The sequence below is a fragment of the Thunnus albacares genome, chromosome 21 (assembly GCF_914725855.1).
Source record: "Thunnus albacares chromosome 21, fThuAlb1.1, whole genome shotgun sequence".
Lineage (NCBI taxonomy): Eukaryota > Metazoa > Chordata > Actinopteri > Scombriformes > Scombridae > Thunnus > Thunnus albacares.
The window spans coordinates 1797378-1809406 of NC_058126.1; the positions used below are offsets into that span (position 1 = coordinate 1797378).

General features: G+C 39.2%; 1 protein-coding gene across 2 annotated transcripts in view; it reads right to left on the minus strand.

Moving 5' to 3' along the window:
• Positions 1-240: 240 nt before the first annotated feature.
• sugct (succinyl-CoA:glutarate-CoA transferase) overlaps positions 241-12029 on the minus strand; it is a 118439-nt gene continuing 106650 nt past the window's right edge. For both annotated transcript variants that reach the window (XM_044339242.1, XM_044339241.1), the window contains exons 13-14: positions 8214-8277; positions 241-787 (exon numbers count right to left, since the gene is read on the minus strand). In XM_044339242.1, coding sequence (XP_044195177.1) covers positions 624-787; positions 8214-8277 — 228 coding nt within the window. In that variant the 3' untranslated portion in view covers positions 241-623. The remainder of the gene's footprint in view (positions 788-8213; positions 8278-12029) is intronic.

Consider the following 12029-nt stretch of genomic DNA (forward strand, 5'->3'; position numbering starts at 1 on the left):
ATAAATATATTTTATATATATATATATATATATATATATATATATATATATATATATATATATATATATATATATATTTATTTATATATATAGATATATATATATATATATATATATATATATATATATATATATATTTATTTATTTATATATATATATTTATTTATTTATATATATATATATATATATAAGCAGCTGATATTTATATATATATATATATATCCTGTTTTTAATCGCCTAATAATTAAACATACAGACCGGTGTTTGGTCTTCATCAGTCAGCAGAAACACTTTAAGTCTATTTAACGTTTATAATCAGTATATAAACATTTAATAGTTTATTATCACTATAATGTAGTTATGAGGAGTTATGAAGACATTTCAGTGTTTATTAATGTACAGTATTTGTCTTGTTATTATTATAGAGGAGTGTCCAGGAGGAGTTACAGCTGTTGACATTAATAAACACTTATATCTGATTATAACTACATTACATTCAGTTATAAACCATCTATGATGTTTATATGCTGATTATTGATGATCAATATGTTGTGACTGATTCTTTGATCAATACTAAACATTTCAGATATTCCTTTTTTTTATGTTTTCCTTCCGTCAACCAATCAGGACACTTCGTTCTGGGCCACCGCCCCCGACTCCAGCAGCGCTGTGATGATGTCATCACCGTAGGACAAAGTGTCCCGCAGCACCTGGCAGGTGTGCTGGCCAATCAGAGGAGGGGGCGTCGGCTTGTCGGGGGTGAAGGAGCTGAAACGAACCGCCGGACCTGAAAACAAAGAAACGATTAACATGAATAACAAATATAATTACAAGATATTATTATTATTATTAAATCAAGTTTGTTTTACTTTCATTGAGCAAATTTATCAATTTAAAGTCTTATTTTTGTATTTTTTGGTAAACAGACTGACGGAGCGTCGAGTTTGAGACGATCAGCTGATCAGCTTTTAAACATTTAAAAAAGTTTTTTCATTTATTATTTAAAATATTTTTTTTACTTTTTGTGATTTTAAATGTGTTATTTTCTGGAAGTTTTTGTAAAAAAATTATTTTTAGAGGGTTTTAAATATATCTATATATTAAAAGTTTCATTGTTTACTTGTTTATTTTATTTAAAGTGTTATTTTTGGAGGCTTTTGAAAGTATTTCTTTATTTTTTTTATGTAAGTTTTGGAAGAAAACATGATGTCACAGTGACTTTTTGTTTACATTGTTAGTTGATTCTTATTGGACGACGCTACAGATGTTTCATAGCAACTGATTCACACGTTACTATCGTTCACTAACGAAGACATTTTGAAGTTTTACTGGTGAAACCTGATTTAATAAATCACTAGTCTGAAACATGTTAGTAATCACTATGAACTAACTTAGTGATGCTTTTAAGTCCAGAACAGTATCAACATCATGGATCTGTCGGCTGTTTGGGGGGTTCATGTATTTGACAGGAAGTCGCTGCAGGGACGCTGCTACCAGTATAAAAGCCGAAATGACACGAAAGTCCATGTGACGTAAATTTCCTCATCAGAGGGTGAACATGAAGGCTCTGTGCAGACATCTGATTTGTTGCTACGCTACAGACGCACCGACTGTGCATCCAACATCTCTACAATTCATCTTTAAAACAATCAAACATGCAACAAATCGTGGAGGGAAACCGCCCAGAGTCTGAGACCAACCGTCCCGTCCTGTAGATGCAGATCTACTGCACATGTGTAGAACATGTCCTGCATGTGGACTCCAGAGATGAAGCATCAACAGAACTGTGTGTCTGTGTACATGTGAGTATATTCAGGTCTTAACGCTGCGTCTCTTCCAGTGAAGAGTCTCTGCAGCAGCTGATTGGACGACACTAACAGAGAGCAGCAGTAACGCAGCCTGAAGGAGATTCATGTGTGTTCCTCAACTGAAAGTCATGTAAAGTTAATATAACAATAATAATAATAATAAAGTATCAAAAGTTAAAGTAGTCAATGTCCCTGTGTGAAGATGCATCATGTTTAATAAGTTTAATATAATTAATAAGCTGTCAGATAAATGAAGCTTTCTTTGTCTTTGTTTCAGCTGATGTGACTTTTTCACCTCCCAGTGAACAGTGTGTGTGTGTGTGCATGTGTGTGTGTGTGCGTGTGTGTGTGTGATAATGAAACATGGATGTAACATGGAACCAGAGGGACTCATTAAAGACAGAAGATGAGGATGAGGATGAAAGGACGGAGTGATGAAGACGTCACTGATGCTGATGCTCTGACCCCAGAGAGAGAGAGAACAAGAGGAAATGAAATAAAATAATAAAACTCAAGTCGTGCAAAACTGCATCATCAAAACGCTGCAAAGCTTCAAGTTTAAAGGGTCAGTTCACCTCTAAACACAACAGATCTCAACCTAAAGCAAAGACTACGTGTGTTAACGTGTTTCTACGTCGTCTTTGTAGTGACCAGAAAAACTAAAGAATCAGTGGTTTTGAGTGACAGCGCCGTGTTAAAGTCTACTACACTGTAAAATGTAACTTGTTGTTTCAACTGATAAATATGAGGATTTTACGTAATTGTTTTGCTCGTCTGTGGCTTCGTGTTTGTTACCACCAAACCAAACGCCACGATTGGTTTAACTTTGGACTTTTCAGATGGAAAAGTTGCTGTAATTTAGCAAAACTGAAGCTCTCAAAAATCAGAAATCTCAGCGATTTCTTGACTTTGTGTTTAACCTTTTAACATCCAGCGGGTCGCCGGCGACCTGCTTAAACCAGCTGTAAACGGCAGCATCACCGTCTGGATGTGCTAAATGAGCAAAACTGACTCACTATCTAATGAGTTCATCAGAGTTTACATTGTTTTTATTCAGGGTTTCATATTGATTTTCTATTTTTTATTTTTTACTATTTAAAATATGTAAAGTCTTATTTTATAGTAGAGCAGCATTGATGCTCGCTCTGAATAAAAGTCCAACATGACGTCTTGTTTTGTCCACAACTCAAAGATCTTCAGTTTATTGTCATAGAGACGAAAGAAACCAGAAAATATTCACATTTAAGAAGCTGAAATCAGAGAATTTGGACTTTTTCTTCTTAAAAAAATGACTCAAAATGATGAATTGAAACAATCCGAACAGAATCTCAGTTAATTCTGATGGTTTTTGTTTTGTTTGTTGTCTTTATATTTTATTACTTCAGAGCCTTCATGTCTGTTTAATTTATCATCTTTCATCAACTGTTTACCACCAAACATTAGGAACAGAAACCACAAGACAGTTTATTGGACACTTGCTGCTCACTGTCTTATTATATTCATATATTATTGTTACTTTGTTCTCTTTTCGTATCACAAACAACTGCACAGTAATAATAATAACTAAATAAATACACATCACCTTCCTGTGTGTGTGTGTGTGTGTATGTGTGTGCGTGTGCGTGTGTGTGTGTGTGTGTGTGTGTGTGTGTGTGTGTGTGTGTGTGTGTGTGTGTGCACAGTGTTCCACATTGAACCACTAAAGATTCATTTACTCGCATCCTTCTGTTTCTTTGTCTGTTTTTTTTTTGGTTTTTTTTTTTTTTGCAATTATTTTCTTATTTATTCTCGTATTCACATGTAGACGCACAACAGTCTTTTCTTTCTTTCTGTTAAAGCAGTTTTAGAGGAAAGAGAAGAAAAGGAGGGAAGTGAAGGAGACGGACAGCTGAGAGAACAAACAGTTTATTTTGGGAAACTCACAACAATCAGCTGTTTTTTTTTAAAGAACGGCACTAATGAGCTGAACTCTCACAGTCTGTGTGTGTGTGTGTGTGTGTGTGTGTGTGTGTGTGTGTGTGTGTGCGAGCTCTCACGTGCATGATTGCACAAGCACGTGTGTGTGTGTGTGTGTGTGTGTGTGTGTGTGTCGGCCTGCACGGTTCATGCATGACTGTGTCTGTTTGACTGTGTGTGAACAGTGCTTTATTTTCACCCCATTAGCATCCTGTTTTCCCCTTCAATGACACTCAACAAGTGTCAGGCTCAGTGTGTGTGTGTGTGTGTGTGTGTGTGTGTGTGCGTGCGTGCATGTTTGCGTGTGTTTGTGTCAGGGCAAATAATTAAGGAGTATGATTATGTAATCCTTTTATTCATCCGTGACATTACTTTTTCTGCCCTCCTTCTCTCCGTCTGTCCATCATACTCTCTGCAGGAGGTGAAGAAGGAAGGAAGGAAGGAGGAAAGAGAGGGAGGAAGGAAGGAGGGAAAGAGAGGAAGGAAGGAAAGCAGGAAGGAAGGAGGGAAGGTAGGGAGACAGGAAGGGAGGAAGGAAGTACAGAAGGAGGAAAGAGAGGGAGGAAGGAAGTATGGAAGGAGGGAAGGGAGGGAGACAGGAAGGGAGGAAGGATATAAGGGTGGAAGGAAGGAAGGAGGGAGGGAAGGAGGAGGGGGGGTTCTTGGGCTCCAGCCTTGGATGTTTTCTCAAAACCCCCAAACCTTCATCTTTGTGTCGTTTCCTCTTAGTCTGTCTTCTGTTACCGGGGAAACGTCACCACTGGGGTCGACACCGTCATGGCGGGTCGACACCGTCATGGCGGGTCGTTGTCTTGAGTTTATTAACAACGGACGTAACAAAAGTTTTCATGAGGAGTCAAACTCAGCATCAACAGGAAGTGGAGGAATGAAAGAGAAAGTGAGGAAAAGAGCGAAGGAGAGAAATGAGATGTGAAGAAGAAGAGAAGAAGAACAGAGGAGTAAAGCAGAGCAGATGTAAGAGAATCTTTATTTCCAGCGATCAATGAGACGTGAAGAAGAGCAGATAATAATATATGTTGTTTATTAATCTGACTAAATGATCTTCTGTTGAACCATATTTACATTTAGAGCAGCCCAGATTATTATGGGATGGATTCACTAGATTCATTTACTTCATTTAACAACCTTCAGCGTTAACTTCACAGTTTTATCTGTTTTTACTTTTGTTTCACTACTTTTGTTGTTTTGTTTCATCTGTTCATTACTTCTGAATATAATTAATAGACAAACTTCTTCTGCTGTTTGTTCCAAGTTATCCCTCCTGCTGTAAAACTACACACACACACACACACACACACACGCACACACACACACACACACACACACACACACACACACACACACATGCACACTTGTGTCTGGTGTTGTTTACTAAACAGAGATGGACAGAACAGGAAAGTGGAGAGCAAAGAAAAGGATATTGTTGAGACTGTGAATAGACTGAGACACACACACACACACACACACACACACACACACACACACACATGCACACACACAGGCACGGACACACACACACACACACACATTCCTCTGACATTATGGTTTGGCGTAAATCACACGAGAGGAAGAAGATTACAGGACAAGTGGAGCATCATGGGACGTCATGTAATGTGTTACTAGGATATGTGTGTGTGTGTGTGTGTGTGTGTGTATGTGTGTGTGTGTGTGTGTGTGTGCGTGTGTGTGTGTGTGTGTGTGCGTGAGACCACAGCAGATGGAAACGGTTCATCCTGTCATTCACTGTCACTCTGTCTGTGTGTTTCAGGATAAAAACAGGAGGATTTGTTCTCTGTAGTTTTCTGAACACCAGCGATTCATAAATCCATCAACATGTCTGAGTAAAGTTCTCAGAAACTACAAGTTGTGGTTTGATAAATTAAATGTGGCTGCGAATCAGAACTTAAATGATTACAGCAGCTTATTATATCAGTAATAAAACTGCACTTCAGGGTTTTATTGGATTAAATTTGTGTCAAAATAATTAAACAAAATCTCCTGAGAATCAAACCAAAAAAAGGTGAAAATAAGAATAAAACTATACGAGAGTGAAACATTTCATTACAATGTTTTCACTCAGGATTTCTCTTTTGCAGTCATTTTTTTCAGTTCTGACTCAAAGCTGTCATGTGTGCGGGTGTTACAGGGCCGCATCCCCATTGGCCAATTACCTCTGGAGGGACGGGTCATGAGTCTGGAAGTGCAACAAGTGGTACGAATGAACTTTATTGTAAATAACTTTAGTACAAAGTCAAGAGGATGTGATCTGCAGCACAACAAGCTGGTGAAACAGAACCACGTTCCTGCACATGCTCAGTGGCGTCTGCCTTACACAGAACTACTCTCTGGAGACTGAAAACATGATGCTAAGCGTACCCCTGGCTAACGTTAGCAAGCCAGCTAAGAAAACACAACATGAGAATAAGAAACGGTTCCAAAGTCTAATAACAGTGATCATGTTTTCAGTCTCCAGAGAGCAGTTCTGTGTGATCCTCTTGACTTTGTACTAAAGTTATTTACAATAAAGTCCAGAGGTTGTGATCTGTAGCACAACAAGCTAGTGAAACTGTAAACAGAACCACGTTCCTTCACATGCTCAGTGGCGTCTGCATTACACAGAACTACTCTCTGGAGACTGAAAACATGTCTTTGGAGCCGTTTCTAAACAAACTAACGTGAGAGAGAATGAGCATGTTAAAGGATCATTCTGTTTTCTGTTTTTCTTACTGTGAACAGATCTCATGTTTGGAGCCAAACCAACAATGAACTGAATGAACTGAGAGTAGTTCTGTGTAATGCAGATGCCACTGAGCATGTGCAGAAACAGAGTTCTGTTTACAGCTTCGTTAACTTGTTGTGCTACATATCAAAACCTCTTGATCTTGTACTGAAGTTGTTTGAGAAACTGACAATGTTGTACAAAGTCATTACATTACACAGAACTACTCTCTGGAGACTGAAAACATGATGCTGTTATTAGTCTTTGGAGCCGTTTCTAAACAAACTAATGTGACCAAACTCTTCATGATGAAGGAACATGTGACCCAGTGCAGCGGTGAGACTCACTGACGTGTTTTTATAACATATATCAGCTTTGATACAAACACAATACTGGTTAGTAGATCAGTTCATTGTTGGTTTGGATCCAAACATGAAGACAAATATAGAAAATTGACAGAATGATCCTTTAAATCAGTTCCTCCCACCAACTCTTTCTGTTTCTGTGTCACTAATAGAAGCTGCTTAATTATTTATCACTAGGCAGAGTTGGACCGGCCACAGGGAGCACTGGGAGAAATCCTAGAGGGCCGGTCGCTATGTGGGCCGCCTGAGCAGCCCATTATACAACCAGACCAGGTCAGAACCAGTATATGGCTGCACTGCTGATGGTCGATGTGGGAAACTGTGGCCAGTGTGTTACAGTGACAGTCAGTGTGTGTCTATAATGTGAATTCCTGGATATTAAATGTTCATGTGTGATTTCCTGTAGAGGTCCCAGTAATATTAGTTGTTAAAGTTGTTAAATTTTCTCAGACCTTCTTCAAGATCAACAATCATGAACTTTTGTTGATCTGTAAAGCCCCCTGAAGTGAACTTGTGATTTGTCATATTGAGCTGCACAAATAAAATTGACTTGATTTTATAGATAAAACGTAATCGTGAGTTGCAGCTGAATTGAACCAGCGGAGTTTCAGAGGAAGTGAACTGAGAAGTCAAATCAAAAGCTCAGCTGTTTGTAGAGAAAAGTTGTTTTGTTGAGTTTGGATTTATTTTTTCACCTCCGATCATCGTCTCTGTTAGTCGGTAAAACTCAAAACCAGAAAAAACACTCTCGACTGGCTCCGCACCAAACGCAACACACACTCACTGCCTCTCCTTATAATGGATGTCTTCCTGCTGGGTCACACACACACACACACACACACACACACACACACACACACACACACCGGCAGGTAAGAAGACAGATGACACTGTAAATACATGCTAGTGGACAAACAGCTTCCTCTTACTGGAAACTCACGAGATCCATCAAACAAAGCAGGAGAGTCCCTACTGTGTGTGTGTGTGTGTGTGTGTGTGTGTGTGTGTGTGTGTTTGGCTGCTGAACAGGATCTTGTGGTTTTAATGAGAATTATTTGTTTTTGTATCTGCAGGGAAATTCATAACAGAATCGTCCCAGTGGTGACTGTGTGTATGTGTGAGTGTGTGAGTGAGTGTGTGAGTGTGTGTGTGTGTGTGTGTGTGTGTGTGTGTGTCAGCAGGACATTCATAACAGTGTCCTAATGCACAGAAAAACAGCTTCTTGGAAAACATCATTTAACAAGTTGGTGTCAAAGAGAGAGAGTTGAAGGTTAGAGAGAGGACAAGTGTGTGTGTGTGTGTGTGTGTGTGTGTGTGTGTGTGTGTGTGTGTGTGTGTGCTGACCAGGTACAGCGATGCGTCCTGCTGTTGGATGGTTCATCTCCTGTATGAGACTGTTGTGTTTCACCTGAAAAACAAACAAACAAAAACAAACGTTATATTCTTTATATTCTGGGGCTTTACTGGAATCTCTCTGGATGATTTCCAGTTAAAAAAACTCCTCATTTATCTTCTACTGGTCTTTTATGCAGCCAGATCTGAAATATGAGAGTGGACAACGTGAACAACACATGGAAACACCTTAGCAACCGGCTTAGCAACCAAAGCTACAGGTTTATGGGCATGTGCGACGAGCTGACATCATCTCGTAGTTAAAAAACATTATAAATGAGGCAGATGAACCCTGAGCTTTGTCTTGCAGGGAGCATTTCCACATACACTACGTTCACCTCTCTCTCCCACCGGGACTGTACGCTGAGCTTTCTAGCTGGAAGTAACCAAGTAGCATAAACAGAGAGGGGGGGTAAATACCAATAAAAACATACAGAAAAGAGACTTTTGTTTATAGACTATTATTAAGACTCATTAAAAAAAAAAAACGTATTGTGAAAACAGAATATATCAGTTTCTAAAGCCGTCCAATCTCAAATATTTGGGGGCCTCAGTGCAGCCTGGTAGTTATAATCCATCACGGTGTTTTCATCCCAAGAAAGCAAACAATACTGTAATAAATATGTCTGTTCTCACCCCGACAACCCCGACAAGTAAACTGAATAAAGAACAAAGTTGGATTTAGGAACGAATGTCTTCAGATATGCTGTAAAACCTCAGTGATGAAGCTTAAAGTGTGAAACGTGCGACTTCAATCGATGTCGTTTTTCTTCTTCCATCTAATTTCAAACAATCGAACTAAATTCTGTCGCTTATCGCCTCCGTTTTGTGAACTTTATTTCATTTTTTTCGTTTAAATCGGCTTCAGTGCTGCTGCTGCTGCAGGCGACACATTTACATCATATTGATGTTAATCGATGTGTGTCGTCGCTGATCAATAAATAAAACACATATCGGCTGTGAAACGTTATGTAAGACAACATGCAGACTCTCTCTCTCTGTGTGCAGTCAGGGGTGATGTGGTTTCCTCTCTCTCTCTCTCGCTCGCTCGCTCGTCCTGTACGCACGACTTCCTCTATAAATATGGAGGAATGACGACTGATGGCGTCACCACCTCCTCCTCCTCCTCTTCTTCTTCCTCCTCTTCCTCTTGGTCCCTCCGTCTCTCAGCTGGAACCAGAGGGACCACAGATCAACCTCTCTGACTCTTTTGTTTCTTCTGTCTCTTACATAATCCTCGTATTAATCTTCAGTCTGCTTCACAACGATATGTAAAATAACAGCAGCTTCATCGGTTCCACATGGGCACGTTAATGGAAGACGGCTGAAGATTTAAATTCCAGGATCGGACTTCATGATATCGAGTCCACGTTTTATCTTGTGTTAGTGTGTCTGCTGTCTTGTAGGAGTGATAGAAGTCATTTTATATCCAGATAACGATACGTTGTCTGTTTCTGTCTTGTGTGGACGGTAAACGATGTTTGTGGTGTTTGAGTCTGTTATGGGCGCCGGTCTGCAGCACAGTTTGTACGGTTTTCTGGTCCATGTCAGACTTTTTATACCCAAACCACGTCCATACGACAGAAGCAGCCTCTCTTTTAAGTTTGAGCTCCTCGTCTCGTCTTTCCTTCTGACGAAAATGACAAAATGACAAAAAATATTGAAGTGAAGAGTTTGATTTGCGACACAATGAAATAAACGATAGACGTTTTTCTGTCGTCACTTCATCCTTTGTTCCATGTTTTTTCCTTTAATAAGAGATTTTTGGGAAATTGATCTCAAACAAACAAGATATAACGTGTTAATCAGCTGTAGAGGAGCTGGCAGGCCAGCTGTTTCCCCGTTTCCAGTCTTTATGCTAAGCTAAGCTAAGCTAAGCTAACCATCTGCTGGCTGTAACTTCATATTTACTGTACAGACAGGAGAGAGATAGAAAGGGAATGAGGGCATTTCCCAAACTTTTTCTTTAAAGAGAAAAGAGAGCTGAAGTCATGACATCACTTCTAATCTCTCATAAAGCGTTTCTTTCATCCGTCTTTGTGAAAACATGAAGCGTCAGACATTTAAAACTAAAAATGTTTTTGCGCAGGAAAAACTACAGTTCCCATTAAAAGAACTACAAGTGCAGCAGCAGCAGCATAAGGCTCCCCTGTTCTTCTCCTCCTGCATCATTGCTGATGTTTGCAGCTGTAATCTGATCTGTAGAGACGTCTGTCTGTGCTGCTGTTATTACAGACGTGTCTGAACTCGCCGCCATCACGGACTCGTCTCCTCTGTCGAGCCGAGACATTTAGCCTGCAAACCTCTAGGACTTATGGGAAACGATGTTCATAAATATTGAATGAACAATGATATTATGACTAATTACTAAACATATGAAACGAGCCACACAATGATTTTAATGAGGTTTTCTTATTTCTGGAAGTTCTGGTTGGTTTGTTTCTCTACAGTGTGATCATTCCTCTGTCTTCCTGTTTCCTGTCTCTCTACACTTTAAAACCATCAAATAAAGACAAAAATGCCATAAAAATAATAATGTAAAGAAAGAAAAACTGACTATTGTGAAGCTGACAATGTCACAGAGGTGTGATGTTAAATTTACTTGATATTAATTAATTGTTTTGTCTATAAAATGTCAGGAAATTGTGAAAAATTCCCATGATGACAAAATCCAAAGATCCAAAGATATCATATATGATACACAAAAATGACAAATTATCAAAATACTGCTCTAAAATGATTATTATTATCATTACTGATCTAATATCCACCTCTCAGAGGTCATGTGTAGCATCAGGTCGTCGTACTGAGGAAGACAGAAATGAATAAAGACTGAAGGAGCCTTTCAGAGTGAACCTCTCTCTCTCTCTCTCCGTCTGTCCGGGTCGAGCTGACCTGAGTTCAGGGCTCAGTGACCTGGAGGTTTCTACAAGTGGTGACAGATTCAGACTAATCTTTTATGTTGGGAGCTAAAAAAGAAAGAAAGAAAGAAAGAAAGAAAGGAACACTGTAGACAGGAAACTGCTGACAAACACAAGTCTGACTGATTGGTTTAACAGAAACACCTGAATCATCGAGGACGACAACAAAGCAGGAAATGACCCAGCATGTGTCACAAATAAAAATAAATGATTTCTGAGGTGAGATGAAGACAGGAAGTCTGTTCTAAATTTAAAGACGGTATCTCCTACGTCTGTCCTGTGACGTACTTCTGACACAGTATGTAGTCACGGTATCACGTCTGAAATTAAGTGATTAGTCGATCAATCAGCCGCCATAAGTTGTTTATCAAGCATTTCTTCTCTGGATACAGGTTTGTGAGGTTTTAAGGATCATTTAAACTGAAGATCTTTGGGTTTCGGACTGTTGGTTGAACAAAACATCTGACTCTGGCAAACTGAGATGGCAGCGTTGTCTATTTTAAGACAAGAGGAATGCCTCAACACTGACTCCAAAACCACAAATTTGTTCACATACACAAAGTCTCGATCCAAGTTGGATCCTCATCAGGTCAAACAAAACATTTTGACCTGACAAGGATCCAACTTGGATCGAAAACCTGAGAGGAGCTGCAGAGTCGCTGATAATTCTCTGTAGATTCATCACTACGAGACACAACCAACACATTACACACTGACACATCAGACTGAAGAGGGATAAAACATATCCAGCTGTCTCTTTTTCACAACTGTATCTTAAAGGGTAACACACTCACATTCTGCTGGTTTAGTTTACTGAGATACTACAGTATAAAAACACTCAGTTACA